The sequence below is a fragment of the Necator americanus genome, chromosome IV (assembly GCF_031761385.1).
Source record: "Necator americanus strain Aroian chromosome IV, whole genome shotgun sequence".
Taxonomy (NCBI): Eukaryota; Metazoa; Nematoda; class Chromadorea; order Rhabditida; family Ancylostomatidae; genus Necator; species Necator americanus.
The window spans coordinates 32,140,435-32,167,979 of NC_087374.1; the positions used below are offsets into that span (position 1 = coordinate 32,140,435).

General features: G+C 39.1%; 3 protein-coding genes across 5 annotated transcripts; 2 read left to right on the forward strand and 1 right to left on the reverse strand.

Annotated features, from left to right (window-relative positions):
* Window positions 1–2,303: 2,303 nt before the first annotated feature.
* RB195_003438 (uncharacterized protein) lies at window positions 2,304–3,796 on the forward strand (the record flags this gene model as incomplete). Its single annotated transcript, XM_064201088.1, has 3 exons — window positions 2,304–2,730; window positions 3,362–3,399; window positions 3,542–3,796. 3 exons carry the CDS (start codon window positions 2,304–2,306, stop codon window positions 3,794–3,796), a joined length of 720 nt encoding a protein of 239 aa, XP_064056969.1.
* A 479-nt stretch (window positions 3,797–4,275) lies between these two features.
* Window positions 4,276–6,792, forward strand: RB195_003439 (uncharacterized protein; the record flags this gene model as incomplete). Of its 2 annotated transcripts, XM_064201089.1 has the most annotated exons (5): window positions 4,276–4,322; window positions 4,792–4,831; window positions 6,017–6,119; window positions 6,190–6,268; window positions 6,741–6,792. In XM_064201089.1, 5 exons carry the CDS (start codon window positions 4,276–4,278, stop codon window positions 6,790–6,792), a joined length of 321 nt encoding a protein of 106 aa, XP_064056970.1. The 2 variants fall into 2 exon arrangements, with proteins under 2 accessions (XP_064056970.1, XP_064056971.1); XM_064201090.1 differs by lacking the exon at window positions 6,741–6,792 and having other exon boundaries at window positions 6,017–6,115; window positions 6,190–6,246.
* A 2,624-nt stretch (window positions 6,793–9,416) lies between these two features.
* On the reverse strand, window positions 9,417–23,616 carry RB195_003440 (uncharacterized protein; the record flags this gene model as incomplete). Of its 2 annotated transcripts, XM_064201092.1 has the most annotated exons (10): window positions 9,417–9,522; window positions 9,872–9,959; window positions 10,560–10,701; window positions 10,762–10,881; window positions 10,972–11,118; window positions 12,148–12,271; window positions 12,360–12,437; window positions 12,510–12,593; window positions 21,921–21,995; window positions 23,546–23,616. In XM_064201092.1, the coding sequence occupies 10 exons, from the start codon at window positions 23,614–23,616 to the stop codon at window positions 9,417–9,419; spliced, it is 1,035 nt and encodes a 344-aa protein (XP_064056972.1). The 2 variants fall into 2 exon arrangements, with proteins under 2 accessions (XP_064056972.1, XP_064056973.1); XM_064201091.1 differs by lacking the exons at window positions 21,921–21,995; window positions 23,546–23,616 and having other exon boundaries at window positions 12,510–12,586.
* Window positions 23,617–27,545: the final 3,929 nt, after the last annotated feature.

The following is a 27,545-nucleotide window of genomic DNA, read 5'->3' on the forward strand; positions in this document are numbered from 1 at the left end:
AAGAATTTTGCTGCCTTTAAAAACTTTGTCCGAATTCTTCGATTGTTTTGACCTTCTAATAAATTCGTAGGTTGTACCGAAAGTCCTACACCAAAATTTATTCTTCGATCCAGAATTTTAGAGGTTTTGAATTGGAATTTTTTGGCAATTGACTATGGCAGAATGTTCTAGAAGCTTAGTTCAGAAGAGTACATAATGGTGCGCATTTCACTGGTATTCAACTATGATTTTAACATACCAAAATCAAATCCGAAGTACCGTGTACTTCGAATTCCTGCAAGGCCGCAACGCGTGCGACGTCATCACTCATATCTGTGTTGCGTTCAAGAGAGATGCAGTTAACCCGCCGAACTGTCGTCCATTTGTTCCACCGATTGGAGTTAGAACTTGGAAGAGAAAAGAGTGACAAAGAATTAAAATAGGTGATACTTCGCCTGAAAATCTACCACGCTCTAGTCACTCGAATGACTGGAATGATGAAGCTTTGCGTGACGTTCTCAAAGACAGGTCCAATGCCACTACATGCGAACTTTCGACGACAATTGGGTGCGGCAGTACAACAATCGTCAGACGTCTTCAAGTTCTTGGTTACACAAAAGTGTTGTCGGTTGTGGCCCCCAGAAATTGAGCGCCTCGCAGCTGGTGACAAGACTGGGTTTGTGGGCGTCTTTGCTTCTGTACCCAGACAGGGACGACTTTCTCCGCGAAATGGCTACAGGAGATGAGAGTTGCCTGTTGTATCAATCATACACGGTAGAAAAGTTGGCTCCTCGGTTACGTCTCGCTACCATTTGTTTAGGGGACTCAAGCTGTATAAGCGAGAGGAAACATTTGATGCTTAGAAAGAGCTGGAGAGTGAGATTTCGCACTTCTTCACCTCGCAGGCGCCAGATTTCTGGACTTCTGGAACTGATGGTCTAGCGAAGTGTTGGGCGTATGTAATGGATCATAATTGTCGTTTTTTTTTTGTTGATTGATATCTATAAACAATAAGGTTAAGAGTGTTTGAAAAATATGTGAAATTAGGTGGAAGACTAACTTAACTTAAACTTGACGTTGATTGAACAAACTATAGAGAAGCGCACAATCAATCCAATGTATGTTCAGGTGAGTGGTTTTAGTCTAAATTGATAATGATGATAATATGGGTACTGGGTTTACTGCAGGACGCCAAGTATGTAGACTTCATTAGACTGTTTTATTTGCCCGTTATTGATCGAAAACAATGGTAAATAACATTTAAATCAGCTTATTTTGGATTCTCCTTCAAAATAGCCTCACTGTAGTGGTGCATCTAGAATTGGGTACACTGCTGTTGATACTTTAATGGCATGTTAGTTGTAAATAGTATAGATTCCACATTGTAGCAAGTCAAAATTTCATGATTTATTATTTCTCCTCAAATAAAAAGTACTTGAGAAACCTTAATCAGAACCTGTCCTCAGTAGCGCAGTCCGCAGGCTTAGAACCACAATTTCACGTTTCTTTCGAGCTCCAATCAGCTCTGGCCAAAATTTATCCACATCCAAATTGGCTAGTTCGACTAACACCCACTGTCGATCCTCCCCACTGTAAATATTTTCCAATTTTCTGCGTTTCCTTATGTGAAATAAATTTACTGACATAGTTTTTTGGTGGAGAAACAAACTGAAAGAACTATAGTCGGCCAGGAATGTGTTCAACTGGGTGCATGTGATGCGTCTTCGATTGGACCAAAAGGAGCAGAGAGTGTAAGTCGTCAAGTAGAGGAAATTCATCCGCCTGACAATACGCGCTGCGCACCACCGGTCGAACAGCTTTGTACCCAGCTATATGCAGTGAAATTAAAACTGTGACGTTCATCTACTGATCTCCCAGCTGGAGGATGATCGGAAGCGACCTGTGTGGCTGCCCTGAGACGCAGATAGACGGACTCCGTGTTTCTGCTGGGCCAGGATTAACTTGCAATGCCTTTGCATCCATAGATTGGCTCGGCCAAAGGCCTGTAATCACGTAATTGGGTGGTGCGTTGTATTGAGTTTGAAGCCGCCTCCAACAAATAAGCTTCACTTGTCCAGTCGGGAGGACATCATGTGCTCCCACAAAATCCGTGTTACTAGAGGCTGGGAACCTGCTCATGGATTTCAAAATTATCTGCAACACACAGTAATAAGAAAGAGTCTCCTGACCCCGAAAAAGCGATTAGTACGGTTCTGCCAGGAAGGAGTACTTGCAAGAGTCATATGGGCTCCAGGGACAGGAAGGAATTAGGATAACGTAACGCACATGTGCTTGAATCGGAAGCGGCCATCGAAGATCTGACGATGCAAGCCAGGAAGATTAAGTACGACGTCGTCCTACTGACCGAGGAGAGACGACGCTATCCACTAAATGCCGCATATGACATTGGAGAAGAAGTGTTCTTCGGAAAATGTGACAGGTGGAGTGGGTATCCTTGTCAACACGAATATGGCAAAGACCACGGTTCTTTAGAACAACTCCCTATCCGGATCGGAAGTCTGCGGAAGAGGCGATGTGGTTCAACGCCAGCTTCGACTTTCTTCATCGCTTACGCTCTAACATCAAGCTACGAAGAAGAGGAAAACAGATTTTTATTCATAAACCTGGGAAAATTCTATAGAGAAGACCATGCTTTCCACAGGGTTACTGTTGGTGAATTCAACGCTGAAATCGGACTTAGAAAAACACCTAAAGAAGTTCACATCGGAGCCCATTCCTGTAATGGAACGGGTAGGAGGAGAAGCTTTCCGAGTTTATCATGACGAATAAGATCACTCACAGTATCTCGCAATTGCAGAAACCGTACTCTTTGCACTGAACGTGGGAATCACCCTTTGGATGGTAGCATGATGAAATTGATCACGTCATCGTCAGTAGAAGGTTTTGGCTGACGGATGTTTTTGTTGTATCAAAGTTTTATACGGGATCAGACCATTGCCTTATTCGAGGAAAATTTACCTACACATGGAGAGAAGAGAAAGCTGCGATGTTCACAAAGCCAAGCTTAAAAAGATGCCTTTCTCCGGAAATTCTTGAGTTAATAGGTCAGCGTGGAGCTGCACAAGCCGCAATTAACCGAAAACATAAGAGCTCGCACGGCTGTACAGAGAGGCGATAAGGGGAGATCTTAAAACGGAAAGAACAGTAGTGTTGACTCAAGCTACAGCGGAGGAAAAGGAGATTTCCTGACCCGTCAAGAGTTCGCGAATCGCAAGACAAAGATGGACGCTCTCCAAAACTCAAGTGGAACAATTTCGAGAAGAGGAATAAAGAAAATTATACACGATTCCTACTGTTGTCACCGACAGCCATTCTCACTTGCATTCTTATTTTCTGAACTAAGACGGACATGCCATTTCAGAAGCCTTTCTGTCCGAGGTTCGACGTGCTATCATGTCGGTAAGAAATCATATGGTACACGGTCTTGACAGGAGAACATCTGGAAAATCTTCCGCTAGTTGTTATCAACACTCCGGCGAGGCTCTGTACACAAAACATCTTTTCACACTCCTTGCCTAACGAATGCAATGTTCCTATTCAGCATAAGGTCAACAAGACCGTGTTGTTGTTTAAGGAGAGAGATCCAGATGGCATCATACATACAGAGTTGCTCCTTAGCAAGATTGAAAAAGCGTTGGGTGGTCATATTCACACTGCTTCGAAGCTCACTGAAGTAGCGTTAGAGTACAAGACGCCGCTATGTCTTACCTTCAACTTGAAGAAGGCCTTTGACTCAATCGAGACAGAAGCGATTACGGAAACCTTGTACAAAGGGCATAACATTCACAGTCACTAATGAAAAATTCGTTCATTTAGCTGGTGAAGTTATAGTATGCGAAAGACAATCGTATTCTCCGCAGATGAAGATGAAATCTACTGTCTCTATGTAGTCTAAACAAACATACAACAGAACTGACTAATTGTGAATGCGGAGATTGGTCAGCATGACTATAGTGTTTCGGAATATTTCCTCAGATACATCGAAGAGGAAGAAAACGACAGCTCAAACATACATAAACGTCATTTTGTTGTGATATTTTACCAGTATTACAGTGAAAGTCAGTTTCTAGATGATGTCAAGGAATAACATTTCGATGAAAATTTCAAAGAACGCTAAACAGTGTGCTTATTCCTCTACAGCAATACCTTTTTCAGGGGCGAATATTGGCGTTTCGATGATGTCACGCATAGTTCCCCTTAGTCATTTTAATGCTCTTGGTAGTGGTATAAAAGTTTCTGCATAATACTTTCCACACTGTGGGCCGTGTTCACAAGATGTCTCGATTTTCTGTCGTCATCCTGCTTTCGCTGCTTGTAGTCAGGTAAGAGCACCAATCCTACTTCAAGAAAGTTAAGTGATGTGAAGTCAGACTTCACTATTCCTGGCGAAAATCTCCACGGCTTGGCTTGCAAAGACCGCTGGGAAGGAGGCTCCCGCAGATACTCGAACTTCGAAATTTGCAGACGCAACACAAAGTGGAGATACGTTTCCACAGGTTTTGCCGCTGGAAATGTTTTGGCAAGAAACTCCTGGGTATCACAGCGAAGCACCGCTGCACCGAATAGTTCCGTTTCCATCGTATTTATCCTCCTAGGATAGACATATGGGATACGTGCTCTGGACAGCGGGAGCCTCCTTCCTGTACTTTTCCTGGAAATGTGCGCGCATGAAGAATGCGGTCGGCACTGTCTTCTCGGCCGTCGCCATTTCGAAGCCTGAACCGTCAAAACATTTTTGTTCCTGAGTTTTTCAAAAATTACAACTCCTAGTATAAACAAACATATTTTCAGTGAGGAGCTGTGGTGGCCACCAATAGACATATCATTCCAGGTATTTTTTATTGTAAAACATGAACATGCTGATTGTTTGCCTTGCTACTGCTATCTGTCGCATCATCATGTATTGAAAGACAATATTTTCTGAACACTCTGGGAATATTCAAATTGTAAATCTCAATCCTAACTTATTATTCAGACTAGTCACCCCACTAAAATGTTTGGCTTCTCAGTTATGAGAGTGATTGGACAAATGTGTACTTTCAACTTAGAGGCATCACCCCACGAATCTGAGGTGGTACGGATTTCAGGTGGAGTACTCGTATACGGGATCGGAGATTGCGGAGAGGGGGGGGGGGTGATCCCGTCCATTTCTTACTAATTGCCGTAAGAAACGGTCCGGAAGGTACGGCTTCGGGCGTTCCGGCGCGCTATTTTCTACAAGGAATTCGATTAGAGCACGCCGGCCTTCTGCACAATAATCTCCATAATCTACTATCCCGTTTACGAATACTCTACCTGAAATCCGTACCACCTCAGATTCGTGGGATGATACCTTAAACAAAACCACTTTGGGCTCGGGTTAGTGTTAAGTGCCTAAAATAAGGTGGTCAAAAGAGAACAAAAGAGAAAGTGGGTTAATATAAACGTTTGGGGGTTTAATGCAGTAAAGAATAGGTTTACCGAGAAAACGAAATCGCTTTTGCTGAAATATTGGTAACTACAGACTCACGAAGTGTGTTTCATTTTTTTCTTTTTTTTTTTCCTGTCACTATTAGTGTGTCTGAATAAAAAAAAGAATAAGAACTTTTATTCGAAGGGCATGTGAACAAATCTATAGTCGGTTCCGAATGGATTCAGCCAGGTGTGCGCAGCGCATTCCGCGTTTTACGCTTTTTCTCTGTCTAACATAAACCTATTAGGAACTCATCTCACTCGTTTGGTTTAACTTTTTCGGTGCTAACTATATATAGTCGGGTCAAAACTTCATGAATCACGAGTGTAGTTCCGGTGCATTTGCGTACGTGCTCGAAACGGCGCGGCGGAGGCGGCAATTGGAACCGAGGTGAGACCGTCGCAAACTGCAGCGATGGGTCTCAACAAGGGTCTCACCACGCTCCCAGCGGCTACGCTCCACCGAAGCGCCTTGAGAGAACCTGCGTACGCAATTGCGTATGTGCTTCATGTCGTTTTGACCCTACTATACTAACTTTTTCGTCACAAGCTTAAACATGTTTAGGTGCTGGCTGAGACGGCAAATAAACTCATTACAATTGCGGAGAAGCTGCCGCTTGATCATACGAATGAATCCGTTAAGGATCTCTTTGAGGCGTTGAAGGTGGGTACACCAACTATCCATAACATTGTTGCTATTATATTTCTTGAAAAGCATCACCCTGCAAGTATTTTAAGGTGATCTCGAAGATAACGAAACTAATCGCAGACAATCCTTCGAATTACAAGCGATGATTCAAAGCATGCATCTGACCAGGTAAGAGTTTTGTCGAGATAGTAAGAATAAAAAAGTATTCCCATTAAATCTGTTCGTTAAAGATATCACCGCACGAATCTGAGGTAGTGGAGTATTCTTATACAGGATGGTAGATTATGGAGAGAGGGATGATTCCGTCCATTTGTTCCTAATTGCCGTAGAAAAACACACTGGAAGATGCGGCGCGCGCACGAGGCTGGCGCGCTCCAATCGAACTCGTTGTGGAAAATAGCGCAGCGGAACGCCCGAAGCCGCATCTTCCGGTCCGTTTTTTTTTACTGCAATTAGGAAGAAATGGACAGAATCATCCCCCTCTCCTTAATCTACGATCCTGTATACGAATATTCCACCTGAAATCCGTACCACCTCAGATTCGTGGGGTGATGCCTTTATTGGTGATGTTCCACATGCGATTCCTCTCCACTGACTCAAGCTACCTTATCTACCTTATTCAAAATTTTACAACTTTCAGATACCTTCTAAAAGTTCCGACGTTGCTCCTTGGCCTCATCTCTGATGACTGATCATTTCAAAAACACATTTGTATTCTGACTGTTTTTTATATTTAGTAAAAACGTGCATAGAAGTTTTTTTTTTTTTTACAATTTTCAAACAATAAAGAAGTGATCCATCAGCTGAGGTGTAGCAGTTGTCAGCAAAATTGATACTTTCCAGAAACTTCAAATGTGAATATGAAGCGATCAGTAGATACACGTATTCCAGCGATAGATCTAGTGTTGTTTTTTTTTCCGAATTCGTCACAAAAAAATGGTAGGCAGGCCGTGAGCAGGGCGCGACTCGCGAATGCTGAACACTTTCACCCAAGAGGAATTTCATTCCCCTGCCTTCACGACAACCTAAATTAGTTTCACTTGCCGTTTCGCGCCGACGGTTAATTACGGACGGTTTTCTGGAAGAACATCTAACATCATTCCATTTTGTTTTTAGCGAATGCAAAACGATAATTGCCCACAGCGAGACGATTAGCTTCACCATCTCAGTTGTTTTCAACATGGGCGGCGGTAATGATCCTTCATACCTCAACGTTTACGAAAATAGAATCACAATATGATGAAAGACTATTATCACAATTAAATGGTGTTCTTTGACCTTTATAGGCCAACAACAAAAATATGCGACGTTAAATTTCGATGCCATCGTGACTTTTGATGATTTCTTATGCACTTTTGGCTGGCTGACTCCAATAAAATCCCTAAAGAACACTTTTGTGAACATAAAACAAAAACATCAACAAATGTTGGTCTCAGATATTTTAGTTGCGTCCCTCAACGAACAAATAAAATTTAAAAAAATAAAAACATAATAAAATAAAAAATAAAATAAAATATACCCTTATTTTTCTTTATTATCACTGAAGTTTTTACTCGCAATAAACACTTTTTCCTTCGCTCGGTTTGTGTTTCTCAAGAATGTCTCTTAAGAAGATTTTATTTATTTTTGTCGTCACATTATTCCCCAAAGAGTGCGTCGATACCGTACAGAGTATCGATCCGTAGGCTTGACAATTACTGCGCGTTGCATCCGCGCGCAATGGCCGCAATGCGGCGACTGAAGGAACGTGACGGATACTGCGTTCATACAGGAGCGAGAAATTAGGGAAATGGGGAATTATTTATATCGTTCAATAGAGAATTTAATGCAGAAAAGTAGAAGTGGAACAGAAACTACCAATAAGAATGATCTGATAGCGGGCGATAAAGGTTTTTATCGGTGATGGGGCATTTTATATTATTTGGTCATAATATCGCTAAATAACTAGATACGTCAGATCAGATTGCTAAATATACGACAACAATGTTGTTAACTGTATTCCACTATAATCCACAGAACCAACTTGTGAAGTGTATACAACACCGCTACTAACTTCTAAATAAATCCCAAAATCCCTCACCGACGGATTAATCTGTCGTAAACCGTCGGGATTCTTGGAAGTAGGCAAAATTAAATTTTAAAAATACCATTCGAAAGTAAATAAGCTGTTGATTCCAAATATACTCCAAGAATTACGTTTTGACAGGCATTTCGCTTGAAAACAATTAAAATTTCTGCAAACTTCCCCAATTAGCTTCGCATCAATGGGTATGAGAGTATGATGACTTGACAGTGACCTCAGGTTCAGTCAAACACAGGCAATTGTTTGATTAATGACAATTTTTGGATAATTTATTGTAAATCGAGCACCACAACATAGATTTCGTGGTTATATTTATGTCGGACGTTGCCGAGCGTAGCTTTGTGGTCAGAAAATTTGTTTATTTTTAAAATAAACTCATTTTTTTTAATCACATCAGAATTTCTTGGATTGGATTTTTTTTTTCTCTGATATAAAGATCACCTTTTCCCATGCTAGGTGCACGTTTATGTTTTCAACGTCGGCGGTTTTATTTATAGTTATATTTATTATTGTTCTATTGTTAAATATATTACATTATTGAATATTCTCATAGCGGAGTAAGGTCACTGGAACGAGAAATTCTTTGGTTTATGTATTGATTGGTGATCTTGCTCTAATTAGGATAATTGGAATCGATTTTTTTTCTGCAGGATGAGGGATAAGTTTGTTACTGGAATCCTGTACAGAAATCATTTTATGTTAACCTTTCCTCTAAACAGAACTCAATCTAACGTACATATATTGCAGGAAATTCTCCTCTCATTTCTCTTTCGATTTCGAGTAGGATCATCGATTATTGATTGGACATGCAGTGACCTGTGATCAGCTGAACATTTCACTGACTAGCACTACTTTTTTCTTACAAATTTTTATCCAAAAAAAATCGCTAAAATAATTGGGAATAGAAATTTTACATTAAACATCCAAATACATCTATGAACACCATAACAGCTCATTCTTCCCTAAAATCAAAGCATCTACAGTATGATCCAGTGAGAATAAAAAAAAAGAACATTAATAGACCATTGATATCATATTTTTGTACACAGCAACAGTATAATTACAATTTTAGCTGGAATACAACAATTCAATCGTAGAAAACTCGAAATGATTTACTCGTGGTAAAGCAAAATAACAACAAAATTAAGCACACAAAAAAAATTATGTACAAACAAGGCATCATATGCACATCAATAGTGAAATTAACGTAATTACAAAATGAAAATCTTTCTACTAAAGCGATTTAAATTTCAAAATATCCGGTACACTTCTTGTTCTTTGGCGAAATTTACGGTCTCGATCGACGTCGTCGGAATTCTCCGATCGTTTTGACTTTTTACTGAAATAACAATTGATGTGGACAGAATAAACTATGTACGAAGCGGGGAGAAGCACGTAAATCATTTCTCTTCCGTGTTATGTGTTGCGGTGACTACTGGTTTTACTCTAACTGGTTAATGATGACAATATGTACGTCATAGTAGACGCCGTAGTCATTGTTACATACGTACGCTTAGTTCCTCATAAAACTACGTTGTAAAATTCTTAAATCCACACAATTTGACAAAGTAAAAGCATAAATAGCTAACGAAATCGTAAGTTTAATTGGAATTTCGGGATTCCAGAGTGAAATTGAGGTTTCTGGTCAGGAAATTTATAGTTGGTGGATCTAGGGACTTGAGACTTACTCAAGCGCTTCGGAGAGCTTTCGGATCAACGTCTTCCCGTTGGCTAACGAAATTCCCGTTGATACCGTTTGAGTTGAAGCGACGTCACCTGAAATGGCATCAAATAATTTCAAAAAAAAAAGGTTCGCTTGTATAAAATCAAAATAGCCATGACAAACGTTCTAGCTACCATATTTATATTCGAAAATAGTGTTGATATATAAATTGTATGTTCATTTTCGCTTTTTTTCAGTTCGGGAATTAAATTCTACAGCAGCAGTAGAAAATGCAGAAAGAAATTTCTTCAAAAACTTCAAGGTCTTCGCGTTGCCGTCCTCGCTGCAGCGTGTCTGTATTCGACGAATCTACAGAAACCACTTGAGACAGCGCGATGCGAACGGTCGGCCAATCACAGCGTTCTCGACGTAACACGCAATCTGACGCAAATTTGCACAAAAGAAGAAAATTTCTGACCATGGGAGCGAAAATTTTGAAAAAAAACCTAAACCTAAGGTGCTCGTTGACAAATGGATGTTGTAAATTTGTAGGTGAACCCCGCGTGAAGAAATTCCGAAATCTACTAGTTCTCTTATTCTTTTCGTTTTTGTTTTTTTTTTTGTTTTTTTTTGATATGAAATTCTTTGTCTCTGAAAATCCACTAGAACAGCCGAATAGCTGTTTAAGATAAAAGTAGGATGATAGCGCTCACCTTTTTCTACATCTTTTTCTTCACGGGTAATAAATAACCCGGCAACATGTGACACAACCGATTTCCCATTCTCTTTTCGTGGGAATATCAGGAATAAACTTAGTTGAAGCACTGCAAGCGCCATTCCTATTCCATTCGGGACCTATAGGTGCTTGTTTTGAAGTGGGGCAATATAATATTTGCTAGAAGTATTTACTTTTACCATGATATAAGTGTCCCGGACGATATTCCCGTAAAGAAACCATTGTGATGAGACGAGTAAGTTCGCAACACACATCGGTAACGGTAGCGTATCACAACAACGCTTCCGCAAAACAACACCCTAAAGAATGTACATAGGGGGGAATTTAAAGGATATAATTCAGTGGAACAGTCCTTTAATCGGGAACGGACGGAAGGAAGAAAAACTCACCAGACCAGCTAGAGGAGATCCAAAATTCATTATATTAAATGTCATACAGACAAGGCCCAGATAGTTGAGATTCGCATTGTATTCGACCAATACGATCATAGCACCGATCATCGATAAAACTAGCGTTAATTTTGCTGCGAAACCACACTGAAATTTAAAAAAAATTTATATCAACAAGATTTGTTCTCTATATATTTTGACATTGATGTTTCCCCTCTCTCTGCTTCTTTTAGGAGTACCTCCTCAATCGATATATGTTACTACTCTACATAATTGTTTTCGACAAGCAAACAACTGAATGTCCGTCTGGCGCCGTCCGGAGATGAATTATCGGAAAAAACAGGTTTTTTATCATATCACCGATACGTCTTAACAGTAATGATCTGATAGATTTCTCAACAACGGCCGTAAATCGTCCGTCGGGGCAGCCGGCACGGACACAGCGATACGTAGCCAAGTGTTCAACGCGTCAAGTTCTTGAAATGAGTTCTATTTCGGTTTAGGATGCAGTAGCAGGAAACACTGACCTGTCAACTGACCTTATGATAACCCTAGGGCAAAGTCCTAGATGTTAAACACGTTATGATCCTAATTCGACGTGGACAATTACAGTATACGCGTATAATTACAGTAAGCCATCGAAGGAACTTTTGCTGTTTCCTTGCACTCGCATGCCCATCACCCTTTCAAAATATATCTACCCATTACCAATTCCATCAGGGATCATCTCTCACGCTCTCACGACAAAAATGATCAGAATTGAGATCCATGAAACCGTGACAAGGAGCCACACGAATTTACAGATTTTGAGTCTTTTATTCTTCAAAAGTCAAAGTATCCGAGCATCGCTCCTGTTTATTTCCACGGGAAATGTGATTGGTTGAAAAGTGGTCAGAATTCTATCAATCCCAGCCGAGCACCATCTCGGAGTCAATCGGTACCATTATAAAGTGCATGCTGTTGGCTGATATATGGCAGTCATGGGAGTGGCGATGAACTTGGTTAATTACCAGTACAACCCCTACATACGCATATAAAAGCGTAAGGTGTGGGAACGTAAGTGCAATCACACGGACAACTCGGATTTTTCTCCCGTAAACAATGATGAGAAAATTGTAAAGCTGAATTTTGAGTTAAACTCGAAAATTTCATAGCAGAGCTCTGAATTAAACTCACTCTAGGATTAGCGAAAGCCAAGTAGAATAAGCAGTAGATGGAGAACAACGAGACGCTGACCAAATTCACAATGATCATCGTCGAATCGTCCTTTAAGAAACCGTAACGTAACCAAAATGAACCTCTAAAAGCACATGAAACATTATCCAATCCTTAAGAGCACATCGTTACGGTAATGTGTTTTTTTTCAGAATTAATTACGTTAAACTCACCCTAATAATCCCATCAGGAATGGGATTCCACTTATATCCTTTGTACCTTTTCTTCTCATAATTTCTATACATATAGGGCTGAAATAAGGGGTTATTTTAAAGGGATTACTGTAACAAAATGGTATTAGAGACCGGTTTAAAAAAACTCACATTCCACATAGGAATAAAGCGATTGTGGTAACAATTGCGCAGCAGGATAGTACTTGCAAGAATAGTTGTAAATCCATATTTTGCCTGAAAATGCAAAAAAAAATGGAATAAAACAAGCAACGAGTGAAGTAGAGGTACGGTAGCGATCAAGCGAATATACGTGGACACGATCAACGATTCTAGAGCTTCGGGGGTTCTGGAAAAAGCTAGAAAAAGCATTTTGTGTGCGCGTGGGTGGACCGGACGAACGATAGCGACCACCATCAACGAGTTCCGTCATCGTAGGACATCATCCAGTCAGCAAGCAACAGATCATTGAGTTCAACGATGATGAAGAAGAAGTTCCGGATTGAAAGGAGCGGCTGGCGGATGTCATCCGGAAAATTTGCTGTCCTATCAGACCCGGGCAGTCGTGGCCGAACCTCCTTGGCGCGAACATTTGTGCTTTGAGGTTTACAACTAGTGAAATACACATTATATAGCGTTAGTGTCAACTCGCTCGCGAACCACCACGACGACAACGACACATGACTATGTGATTGCGAACGAGCGCGTGTGTGTTGTAATTTCGCCAAAGCTCAAAGTACGGTGAAAATGAAAAAAACGTCAGTAAAACCATATATTTATGACTAGACCGTAGTACTACTAGGTTACGGTAGACGTAAAAAACATGCAGCTGTACCACAGTATTCGATAGGAATATTCGATCAGATTATAGGATTACCGGGAAGGGAGGAAGAAGGCGTTTCGCCAGTCATGTTACAGTATACTGTAACTAATAGTTTCGCAAATAATAAATACTCAAAGTTTATAGCTCATTTAGTGCATATTTAGGGCTATCAGCAAAAAAAAAAAACCACAGAAAATCCACGATTTTCGTAGGAGAGCGGATCCATTGTGAGAGAGGAAAAACGGAGAAGAAGGAAGTATGTACGAAAGAAAGAGTGGCGACGCTTCGGAAGAACAAGACACCCACCCAAAGCGCCTTTCTTTCGATACAGTATCAATCATTGAAAACAGGTTAGAATATGGTTAAGATGGTGATAAAATAAATTGTAATGACAGATCACTACACCGCATCCGTGTCGAATTCCCATACGGTGATGGATTTTTTCCTTCCTGCCTACGTAATAACGTTTTTAATGTTAGAAAATCATTATGGAAAGATCATAATAGTCGCAGATGTAAGCTAGAATTTTCCATAATTTCTCATCTGGTTACCTACACCCTCGGAAAAAAAAGAAAAAAAAAGAGAAAACTCTGCAGTTGAATCCATAGAAAGTTAGGTTTATGTGAAATTTATGAATTTCTTGTTCTTTAAATAGTAGTTCTACTTATAAGCGATGACTAATCATGACTTGTCCCTTTATTTCGTATTCAATAAAAAATTCTATTGCTAAAAAATCAATCAGATATAATCTCCGGTCATCCAACAAACCGCTGACGAAGGAATTATTAAATTAAAATGGAAATGACGGACAAAGATCCTTATTTGACGGTTCTGAGCCTCTGAAAAAATCGACTTCAAGTCGACTTTTGAAGCCAGAAAACCGAGGAGAGATGATAAATTTGCGAAGGGGAAATTAATTCAAAGTCGATTTAAAGTCTAAGTGTTCCAATTACTCATTTTTTCAAAATTATTTAATTATTCAAAAGAATTAATTCATGGAATGTCAACGTCACTAATAGGGAATCCAAATTAGGACAGTAACGAAGTAATTAATTCTACAACAAATGAAACGTACACTAAGCTACACGTAAGGAAAACGTATCGATGTCCCCGAAGGGAGGAGGGGAGGGAAGGAGGGAATGGCGTGGTGGCCGGCGCGGTCGTCGTAACGAAAACGTCTTATATGTCCGCAGGCCGGACCTCAACATCGCTGCACGAGTGAAAGAACAACATGAGCCTCGTGTAACACACTCTTTTCTTCTTTCCGTTCAGCTTCCGTGGTCAAAATTCTCAGCATGCACGGATTCACGATGTTTGCGCTACGTGCTCTTCTTAGCTGATCATTTTGTGGATATTTATTTGTGTCAGATCGTCGAAAAGTAAAATGGCATCGAGTGAATTATTCGAAGCAAATGTAGCGATGGAAAACCTACGGACAACTGTTACAGATCCCTTGTTTACACACGATTCAGCACGTTGCAGTTGTGGATGATAAGTCGTATTTCATTGGAACCTTAGTGGTTAAAAAACACAATACGAAAGCAAAACGAAGCAAACATCCGAGGGGCCCGGTCTCCCTTTCCAGTTCTCCATATAAATTCGGATAAAAAGAGAAAAAATGTAGTTCAAATCGTTCACGTTCAAAAATACTGTCAGTATCTCTGGATTATCTATCCTTAAATATCATTTGGAACGTACACACAAACGTAGGTCCTAATTACATTGGCACCGTCGGCCTTATTAACTGAGAATAGCCCGAGGCAGCTGTCAAAAGAATGACAGAACGCTGTCCTAGAAAAAAAGTGTACTTATAGGTCATTCCATAATAAGAGTTTAGAAAAAAATGCTTTCTTGTATCCACGTTTTTTGAAACTTACATCCAAGGAGACCTATCTTTTATGAGCGCATGTTCAGGAAAGCGATGAAAAATTTGGTTGACCTACAACGGTTTTGAACCATCAGTCAGTTCAGTCACAGCCAAACCTCTCACCAACTGCACTAAGCGTAGCCCCCCAGATCTGAATAAACTATGATTCAAGCCGAAAAATGGCGCGTCACCGGGGTTCAAAAAAAAAACGAACGAAGAACTACACTGTAATAAAACTCCCGTTTGTACTAGGAACTACGGTAGACGATGAGGAAAAAAATACGGACAACTGTCATAAATTCCGTCATGAGGTTTAGCTGTCTTGACTTCTGCACTCGAGTACAAATGCGTTTGGGATGTCATCTGAGACTAAGTCAAAGAACAACTACAACTATGTGTGATGAGACGGCGACAACCTCCGCCTCCGTTCCGTACTCACACACAAGCGGTCGGTCGCTCCCACACGGAAATCGAGTGAACTCAGAGTGACATGCACTCTTTTCTTGTCTAAAAATCGCTACGGTTCTACCTTTTGTAGCAGTTAGATACGTTGGTAGAAAAATGTAATAAAATCATAAAATAGAAATAAATGAAGTAGATGAAAAATAATAAGACAAAATAAATAAAATAATAATATATAATGATCTAAGCAACATTTTTCTTTCCGGAAAAGTTTCTAAAAAGTCCTGGAATAAAATAAAGTTAATGGTGCACAGAGGAATGAATGAGGATAATCTTTAGGTAGTTAGAGTCGCTGGACCTAAAGACTTGAACTTCGTTCATCCATAGATTTTCCGACTTATCCGTTCTGTTCGCCGCGGTTCCACGGTCTTTTTTCAACGATTTCACAACGATTAGTGACGAAACCTGACGAAAACATGAAAATTGAAATTTCTTTCTTTCTCCAAAGTTTTCTCACCTTCGCCACCTTTTCTGGCCGTAAGACTTATTGCTTTTTATGGATTTTATGGATCCAACCAGGCTATTCGGAGAATCGGCGGTGAGCTTAACCTTTCGGATTTTGCAAAGGAGACTGGAGATTTATTCACAAAGCATCATAAATTCAGTGCTCGATAAAAACGGAAAAGAAGGTGACCAACATAAAAATCAACGAAGAATTTCGATGTAATAGCATTTTTCTCGAAACAAGTAATCGAATCTCGGTTAATCTAGAGTCTCAGGAACAGTTGTCCGGCAAAACGTTGGCAAACTTGGTAAGCAAAAAGAGAATAAGTTTGTTCTGGAAAATTATGTGGGGCCATCATAGCATAGTTAATCGTTCAGAGCATACGAAAAGGACAAGAAAGAAAAGAAAATAATTCCAGAAGGAAGCTATTCTGTTGGTGATGACGTCCTCGTTAATTACTTGTTTTCTTGTGGTTTCACGAGAAAGAAACAGAGAGCGACCCGATTCCACGCGAAAAACATACGGCGACAGCGACTGATGTCCTAGAGTGGGGTGACCGTCGGGGTTCCACTTCCGGAAGACCACGGCGGATCTACGGCGTTGTTGAACAACTAGTACAGGCATTGACGAACGACGAAAGTAGATCGCGTTCCGCCCCCATGGGACGAGTTCCCTCCCATATTCATGTGTGGACAAATAAGTGGAATAGAAATGACGGAGATGTTTCGCGTTCTGGACATTCCTTTGTGTAGCAGGAGCTGTTTCTCTATGCTGAAAACCAGCATTCCTCTATGCAACGGGTCCTAACGGGAAATTGTGTTGGCAGCTAGTGTAGATAACGACACAAATAAATCGATTGAAGGTAGATAGAATTTACTAGGAGCATTTAATTTCACGTTTAACGGAATTCAACAGAAATCCGAGAGGTGGAAATGTACGTAGATACGCTACCGTACCTAACTCACACTTAAACTACGAGTTAAAGTCTTAAAATGTGTCAACCGAGAGCGGATAAGCGGTGTAGACGATAAACGTGGATACAGTGTGTTTATATGGAAAAAGACGATGTTGAAGATTAAAACCCGCCCATTAACGCACTTTTTCAGCGTGCCTGGTCCAAAACTGGGTTAGACGGCGGGAAGGGCATCCACGCTAACGAAGACACACTCTTAATAAGGAGTTCTCGGTTCGTTTTTTCCACGTGATCCGAAAAGAAAAACTCGTTCTGATCTACTGCGTCACTGATATCGTACACCACGTGTGGGGACGTTTGGGATGGAATGCCTCGAGAACGCCTATCTTAATTAATAAATCATGCGCTAACAAGTGTTTGATGTTTGGTTTTTTTGGTGTTTCCTAGGTCGAATAACATTTCGACGGGAGGTCTGTCGAGCTGTTGCCTGAACTGCCTCAGGCGGGGAGGGGAGGGGAAGTGGTACGGGTTAGATAAGTGTTTTCTAAAAGTATGTACATGAGATTTATTCATTTATTTGTTTGTTTATTCGAAAACACTCATAGATGTGCCGTAAATCAGGAACAAGAAAGAAAGAAAGAACAAAAAAAAATAAGAAAGAATGAAATTCTAGTGATTTCTAACTTTTACACAGAAAAATTGATCCTCTAACGTACTGAGTGGTGTGTTGGCGTCTTCTGGTACAGGAGATAAGAAATTCTTTTTTCAAATTCAGGATTATTAATATTTTATGTCAATTTCTCATTTCGATACGACTACAGCAATCCCATTGTTTATTTATTTATTTATTTGTTTACTTATCTAATATTATCGTGGAGAGAGGAGCTTGTGCACTCAAGTATTGTCCTTTCGTGAGCATCAAATAATCTCAGGAATCGTCATGATGAAACTTAACGAAAATCACCGTATTATTTACCTAAGATTAAAAGAAAAATAGAATTACCGGAATTAAAAGAAACAAATTTTTCTGTCGCAACATAAATTCTTGCTCAATGTTCCTAACTCTAAGTCCCTTACTTATATTTAAAAAAAAGCTAAAAATGCATTTTTTCAGTACATATGTGGACTTCAAGATCTCGAGGTGTTTTAGCATAAAAAAAACTCTAATAAGCTGAGAAAAATGAATGTAATCATGTGGAACTGAAAGCAGGGGAAATAGGATGAATAGCGCTTTCAGTGTAAAACTATTTATTATGACTCATTGTTTAGAAATCTCTGTCAATAACAACAAGAAACCTCAATGATAATTGATTCTATTGTTATTGTATCAGGGGATGGTTTTCGGATCGCATGTGAGGTCAATGGTTGAGTTTATTTATTTGATTCACATGTTTGATGTGATTTGTTGACCATCCCCGTCCGTTAGTGAAAAGGGAATAGAGTTTCGATCTTTCTATTTTCTTATTCACGTCTTTTTTATTACAATTTCTCACCGTACTTAAATTTCTTTGCTGTTCAAAATTGACAGTGGAAAATTTGAAAATCCCATTTATAGAGAAATTCCTATCTTTTTTCACCTTTTTTTAAGTTAAATGATCTTTTAATTAAATAATAAATGACTTAATAATCAGTGATTGATTCAAACTTAGACGATAACTTTAATTTTACGGTACTCCCGTAGATGACGGGTAAAGTTAACGGGAATAGTTAATAATTATTCTCAATTAGGAAATAAAATTCGAAATTTTGTATTGGTTATTTTACTGTAAGTTACTGGTTACAGCCTAGAGTTTGTATTATTATAGTTACCGTAGTACTTAAAGTCAGTGGCGTTAATCAATTCACTTGGGATGCGCCTACTACTGCAATTCGTAATCATTGAGGTTTGGGAACGCTTGTTTGCCTATGCTTGATGACTTTTGGGGGCCACCCAATGATTAATTCAGTGTTTTTATCCTTCCAGACAAGTCTGGCACCAATTTATCGACCCCGAGGGGATGAAGGGCTTTGTTTGCACTGGGGCGGTTTCGAAACCATCGACTGTGTGGCTACAACGGACCTCTAACCGACTGCACCACACCCACCCCTGGGTACGGGGAGAGGGCTGGGGGGGGAGGGGTACCGCAGTATTTAGTTCACAAAATTACTGTTAATGTTAAGTACCAAATCCATCCATCAAATCTCTAAATAAACTTTATTCTTTACCTTTTCTAAGCTCTAAATATAGCGAGTGGGCTGAAGTGCCTCAGAGCCCTTCAAAGCCTCTGCTCAGGATGACAAGAAAGTGTACTGCCGTTCATTGTTATGGCTCAGCCAACGGCCACAAGTTTCAAATTTTTTTCTTCAAAAAATAGATCCTAAATGCATCAGTCACAACAATAATTCAGGCACACCCTTTAATTCACAAATGTGATTAGCGCCGTAAATTTTCGAATATCACGTTTTATGCTGTTATTTTGTTGTAGGAACAGGTACGGGTACATTACATAGTTGTACCCACGTGACCGTACTGTCTGTCTACGGTTGCGCCTATATTCCACACATGACCCACCTTGGTTTCAACGCCATTACGTCACGATAGATAATCGGAGCAATATTAGAGGAAATCAACAACACAATTGTAATTTTTCGTCGATCACCGTCAAATTACGCAGCGTCAACGGCGCCGTTTCAAAGAACGCATCGAAACGGCTGGCTGGATACCGTGCAAGGCCGTTCCACGCTTGACTTTCGGATTTTTTTTCATAAGTAACAAATCTAAACATTCGTTTCAATGTTCAAGTTAAGGGAAATAGACGTGTTCTGCAAGAAATTCCTCGTTTTTTTCAGAGAAAGTTAGAGTTATAAGTAAGACTTCATGACTAGATCATAGTTCCAGTTTATTTTATATTATTATAATAATATTATTATTTATAACTAGATCATAGTTTCTTTTCCATTCCTAGAAAAATTTGAATGTGCTTGGTTAGTTATCAGGATTCTTCGCATCCACAAAATTCATCTATAGCTGCCGCCAAAATTTTATGCACGCGTGACCGCTACGCGTCTGCCGCGACGCACGCGTTTTTTCAGTTTGACCCTTTCCCCTCTCCTTTACTTGGTCTTATCGTGCTCTTCAGGCAAAGAATTTCAGCAACGACTGTAACTTAGCACTATTTTTCATATTTTATAGAAATATAAAGTTCTTCTGGTCAGTTTACAACACAAACAGTACATGTAGTATGTGAAGTAGTAATTTTTCCATTTGTTGCCTGAAGAACGACGTTTGACATCGAGTGAACGTTATAAGTCCAAATTCGGGAATATTAAGATCCAAATAAAGTTATCATTCGAATTTTTGTGGCTTTTCGGGAGTTGGAGATTAGTTTCTAATTATTTCGTTCTTGGCTTACCTTACTTGACAATGGATTTAGTTGCTGCCAAATTTAATCTTTAAATTTTGAACATTTATTGACTCAATTAATTAGTAAAAATTTTCTTTAATAGCTGGAAATAGCTGCGAAATTCCTGCTTACCGATCAGATAGAAAAGATCTCATGTTCTACCTCTATTATACTACATCCAGAGATATTGGTCAAATTTATAACCTCCGGCAATAGCCAATAAAATCTCCACGATAGAAATAAATACAAAGGTATTCAGCAACACTTCAATGAACAGCTGAATAGATGTTTTTGAGATCCGAATAGCCTACGGCAGTTATCTAAATTGTCTGTGTTGAGGTCGTAGAGCTCAGCCGACAACCGGAGAAGACCGCCAGTAAACATGTTATTGTGGTGGATGAAATTGCTATGAAACAGGAAGAAAAACTAGATTTCTCAACGGAAAACTATTATTTATGGAAAAACAATGAAATACGGCCAAATTTAAGCAATTATAATGTTAAATGTAGTAAATGTCATTCGCTGACAATATTTTTCGGTATAGTTTTTTTTTTACTACATAAAAACGTTTTAATGTGGTTGTCACCGAAATTTCTTCAATATGTTCGTGAAAAATCGGAGATTGTACGTTAATGCCTGTTGAAGACAGCGTATCACGAAATTTACAATTTTATGATGCCTCCATGATTTCGGCGGGCGTGCAGTCCGTCTTCCTAACGATGCAACTTATTACGCGGAATAAAATGAGGGCAGTCTGCAAAACGTCCATGATTGTGCGGGTAAGGTTGCTTATCACTGTTATGCTTATTCAAGCTATATTAAATAGATGGCGAAGGTTGGACGACTGTGGAGTGGCCTGTGTTCTACCGAGTAATAAGGCACATCATTGGGAACACTGAATCACACAAGACTATCTCTCATGCCTCCTTCCGGATCACTGACGGGAATTGAGCATGATCACGCCCATACTCATGTTACCCAAACCCATACCCCTATCTATTTCAGGAGAAGCCATAACACCATGGATTTCAGGACAAGCTCCCTCTAGGAGAGTTTACTGCGAGAGTAACTAATTAATCTTTAACAGCATGAAAAAAATCAGAAACGAGGTGAAGGGATCAAAAATCGAGGACTTTTAGATGATGTTTACGTTATTTCAAAGCAGTAACCTGTAACCACTGAAGTCTGTTCGAGTAGGAAGCAAAAAACAAGAGATTGTATTACATTACAAGCTCATTTTTCAGAAAACTTAAAATCCGAAGCCGAGTTTTTCTTCGGGATTCAAGAATTCCTCATCCATTTCCATTCTTAAACGTTTATGCATCGATAGTATAAATAGGAGTGAGTTAGAAATTAAAAAAATTCTGAAATCAATATTTGTAAATATAAACAGAATTGAATTCTTTGTTACCACAAAAATTTTAGTATATAATAAAAAATTCCCGTCAAATTACATAATTGATCCCATTCTCACTACTGCTGAACAAATTTGCGGAAAATTCCTTATTTTTCAGAAAATACTGGAACAGCAGTAGCTTATCGCTCTCACGCTTCGGTACACATACACGAAAACCGCGATCATCAAAAATGCTACAATAGTAGTCCTTGAAACAATTGGAAAAATTTCTGGGTTTATCAAATGAGCGCTAATCGATTAAACGTATCAGCTACCTGAATGATATTGATGATCCGAATGTTCTGGGATTTTTCCTCGGATGTAATTCACATATTACAACATAGCAAACGCTGCAAAACTGCAAACGTTAAATATATGCACGAACACCTTTAAGTGCAAATTACACATTAGATTGATTGTGATTATTTACCGTCAACAAAGAAAAAAAACTTAATCGAGGTCATCGCAATCCACCGCTGAATTAACTGTGACAGCGATGCGGAAGGCCTCGAAGAAATCACTTCGACATGAAAAAAAAAACACGAAATCAGCAGAGAAAGATAAGAAAACAGAGAATACGGGACGGTGGGTGTTATTCAGGCAGAAAACAATGGATTGGATCAATGGGATATTGGTCTCGGATATCCAGCGGGAGGTAGATCACTTTCCGAAGAGTTCGAGTTCTTTTGCGACGCTATGATGCGCCTTAAAAGCTACGTGATGCTATTCATTTCGATTTTTTTCAGTAAATTGAGGTTCAAAGGCAGTATCGCTAATTTGAACTGAATTAGAGAGAACGAAATGTTAATAAAAGTATTTTTAGTTCAATATGAGCCTGGACTGAACTTAGATCAAACACATATTGCCTCATACCCTTCGAATGATCACTGCGTACGACGAGAACTTGGAACGAGATCACTCGAGTGATGGATCTACGACTTCTCCACATATCAAGTGGATTTTGCGACCGCTTTCAGAACACGTGAGCTCTTTTGGCGGAAAATCAGAACATTCCCGCACTTTTTCTTGAGAAAGAGGGATATTGATTTTTTTCGGATGGTGTGAAGACGTTTTCTGGCTGTCAAAATATTTCTTTTTTTTTGGTAGAGATGGATATAATTGTAGATGTGTACTGCTATTGAGGATCGTGCGGCTCACCGACCGGTGGGGTTTTTTTTTTTGATCGCGTCGACAATGCGGGTCACCGGTGAGCCGCACACCTTTCAATGGTATTTCTCATGATAACCTAGTTTTCCATGAATTGTTCGGAATCCAGTGGATTTACTATTTTTTATTTTATTTATTTTTGAATAATATCACACGTAAGATGTACAAGGAAAATGAAAACATGGCCCGTGCCCGGATACGCAGAAAAGCCAGAAAAGCCCGCAATCGTCAATAGTATAGAAAACGTTTTCTATATACCTCCTTCATAATTTTCATGTACCTGAAGATGAATAAAGTGGAAATAGAATACGTTAATGAGAGGAGGAGAAGATGAATGATGAAAAGGCATTAAATGGATGCAAATTTAAAAAAAACAGGTAGGAAACAAGAAGTCATAATTTTCACGCTGAGAACATTTTCCAAAAATATCTAAACGATACGCTTTCATGTCGTGAATAAAGATATCTTAAATTCTTTCTTGATCTAGGTTTAAGCCTAAGCCCAAGGCAAAGTTCAAACCTAAGCTACATAAAACCTAACCTTACGCATAAACTTAAGCATAAGCCTAAAAATTATGTGAAGATCGAAACATGAACATTTTACGCTATTACATGCCATATTCCTTCAGCAGATGATATTTTTTTGGAGAAATATAAAGGACAATAAGAAGATTTGTACTGCAATATTGATTAGTAGGAAAATTTTTAGCTTTGTGATTATTTGATGTACTCACATTCTCACATTGTTTTCCTCCTTTTCTTTGTTTTCTTTTTCTGTGATGATTTCTCTGGTTTTTTTCTTCATAGATAGGAAAGCCGTACAGCTATAATGCGCATCAAGCGAATATTCATACATAATGCTTAGAACAAGAAATATTTCCAGAAATATAAAATATATAAATATAAAATAAAATAAAATAAAAAAGAAAGTCCAGAAAGTTTAGCGGGCAAAAGCGTTGAGAGCAAGAGTTTATAGTATGTAGCTAGTAAGAAAGAGTAATTTCAATGATATAATATGAAAAAGGTTTGGAAGGAACACATCAGTGGGTAGTAATGATGAACAAAGGATTTTCATCCTTTTTTACACCGAAACATGGGAGCGCGACTAGGAAATAGCAACAATTTGCGGCGTTCAATGAACCGAGTAGAATTTCTGGGCACCGTCGCCAGTTGATCGATGCTCTTTCCTCTGGAGCGCTGGCTAGCAAAAAAACAACCGCGTTCACTCCATGATGAGGAGAAGCTGAGTCAACAGCCAGCGGGCGTTAGGGATGCGCGAACGCCCAATTTCAGAGAAATCGAATTCTGATGTTGTGCGTGTAGATAGAGACGTGGGAAGCGTTCGTACAACTCATACAAAGGAAATGAATGATGGCCCCTCGGGACGAGGACGAGTTCTCGCACTACGCGTTCAAATAGTAAAGTTTAAGTAAAGGGAATTTTTCGCACTAAACTACTTAAATCCAAGAATCTGATCGCGAAAATGTTGAAAAAACGACTGTTTAATGTTTTATTTTTTTTACTAGTAATTTTTTTCAAAATTTCACAGTTGTATTTTTGCAGTGTAATTTTTACGCGATCGACGAAATGGTTTGTGACAGCTGCTCGCGGACAACTCGTACAAAAATCACTAAAACTTGACCTTCGAGTTCGTCTTCACGTCAAGTTCCGATCATCTGTCAATTCATCATAACGACCTGCTTCACAACCGATTTTTATCCCCGACAACCCAAAGGTTATTCTTTGAAGAGAGGTCAGAGAGAGGATTTTCTGATCGATTCCGCATTTTCGGACCGAGTTTTCAGTGTTTTTTCTGGATTTTTTTCTTCTGCACTCGGGCGGTTTTCATTGTAGTTCCTGGTGCATCGCTTGCTGCAGCTGCTTTGTAAGTTCGTCTGCAGTGTCCGCTGATTTCTGCTCCTCGGACATTTACGAGCGAACCGCAACAGTTGCTTTACTGCACGAAATTCCAACAATACTAATCCTGTTGACATTTGCGTTGGTGAATAACCGGGTTATTCACATGTGTTTCACGTGGCGCCGCTCGGCAATGCTGTCTTCATCTTTAATATCCGAGAAAAACGTCTTCATTAGAAAAACGTCCATATTTCCCGTGGTAGACGGAGAGTCAGGGTTTAGGGAAATATGAATCATATAACGATGGAACTTTCCCAGGGATGTTTCCGGATGTTGATGAAGGATTCGAGACGATCTTTAAACTTTGTTGTTACATAATATCTTGTGGTTCGACGAGAAATTGCTATTCCTACGAGATCGAAATGGCGATCATGACAATGCTCACGGATTTTCCAGGATTTCTCACTTAGAACTAGAGAAATTTACGTGGAATTTTATGAGGGGACACCGCCACGGAAAGTACAAGAAAGTACACTAGGCAATTAAGTGAAATTTACTACGACGAGGTAGCAATAGTGACCATCGCGCACTTTTCTTCTCCGTTATTACCGGAAGGGACTATCCAAGAACTACAGTATGAATTCAATCTTTCAAAGTTATTCGGAAAGATGTTAAAAATTGACTGAAGGCACACATTAAATGATCATGCTAGGATTTTCTTACAATTTTTCTTCTTTCGATACCGTCCGCAATTGCGGGTCTGTGAATTCATGAAGATGAAGCAAAAGCAAGGAAGCAAGAAGTGACCAGGAGGATTGATGAAGTGTGCTCGGCTTGGTTCAGGTTAGGAAACCAGAGGATAGATTTGATCAGGCTGATCTATGGGACCCAGCCAGGTGTGCAAGAGGGACTACTCCGGGGAATTTTCTCTCTAAAACCCAACAAATTTGCTGTCAAAAATCTGGTGCTGTTTTACAAAATACTTATCTAGCTTTAGTTCCTCAAAGGCAGCGCATAACGGAATTTATTTATTTATTTATTTGTTTATTTAATGCGCTCAATGGCGTGCCAAGAAGGATGTGTGAAGGACAAAATGCAGAATAAACACGGTAAATAGGTAGTGAAAAAAAACAGGAAAAAAAGAATAGAACGAGCAGGGATAAGTTCCTGGACCGGCCTAGGGACTAGGGAATCTAGTACTCAAAAACTCTTCCAGACTTAGGAAGGAAGCTAAAATATATGAGAGTAATGTAGTTATCATAATGCAAATAGGCTTTGGATTTTAGTGGGATCCTTTCACATTCAATTATACGATCTTCCCATAAATATATAAGGATAGCGGTGTAATTCACCTATTTGAGACAACAGCGCTGCGTGATCAAGTCTCCCAACGATGCAACTTATTACGGTAATGGAACGTTAGCAGTACAACTTAGTAACACAACGCTGATTTTTGTTATTTTAGAAGGACATTGGAAAACAACGATGTTGCTCTTTTGTGGTTTTCCAAGAATAACTGTCCTTATCCGTTATCCTTTCCCTAAACAATACCCCACCTCCTATATACTCATGTAGTGACCCAATAATGTGAGTTTCTCTGCCTTTCAGTTAAAATTTAAAGTGGGACCCATTCTTAGTCAATGTTTATTTTTGTTAAATCGAACATAAGTGTGAAAGGGGGTACAGTGATATGATATATTATATGTGATATACAGTAATATAAGAAAAACTAAATAAAATATTTTTTTCGAAGAAGATCACTACTAGCGTTAAACTACTGAAATCGAACTTAGTTGATAATTTTTTTTTTGCGTTTGAGAGACATAGACACTGAAAATGAATTGGGTCCCATTTTCTTAAAGATAATCTCAATCATACATAGCCTTTTTGCTTTTTTCCTGGTTCGCTCTTTGTTAATGTGAATGAATAAATGAATAAATAAATAAATATTGTTGTTCTTACCCTTGTTCTTATCCTTGTTCTTATCCTCACTATGCTTTCTCATCTCGAGCCTATACTCGATTTATTCTATTACGTACCAATAACTAAAGAACCCTTTCATTATTACCTAAATACGGTACTGCTGCTACCGTTAACACTGCATACCTTAATGACTACAGTCTCCCACAATACCACCAACCTAAAAAAACCGCCCTGAAAAGTTGAACGAACGACTAAAATGAAAAATGTCATCGAAGACCAAATAAAGAATAATTTTCGAGTGATTCTTATATTTTCGTGCTGTTCTCCAGCCGAAAAACACAGTGATAGGACAGACCATCAGACTGGTTTTGTGCGAAAGGTCAGAGAACTTGCCCTAAAATAATTGACTACGTTTCTCTTAAAGAATAAAGGGGAGAGCGACCAAAATATTTATAACCAGCTGTAGCAAATGAATATTCTAATAATATTTTTGAAAAATATTTCATTTTTATGCACGTAATGGTTTGATGAGCAAAGAAAAAAGATGATCAAATTCTTGTACAATCCACAACGCTTCTCTGGTTTATATACGCTCATTCTTGAAGGTTTCACGTGGAACTTCCCTGGTTCTTCTTTTTATACTGATTTTTTCCGTAATTTTTTAAAATCAAGATGCGAGAAAGGGTTTTGTGGGAGAAAATATACGTGAAAGAATACACAAAAAGAGGAAAAATGCTGTTCACCTTGATACTAAAGAATATCTACGGTCATGGAACAAAAATTTGCATTACGTTTTTTTTTTCTAATTTCTAAAAAGAAATCTACTAGAAATCTCAATGAAAAATCTAAAAACTAATGACTTTAGACAGTGTGAAAAAGAACTTGTTCTATCCAATGCTCCTTTTTTTCCGGGAATTTTACTCGAAAGATGTCACAAGTTCGATAAATGTGCGA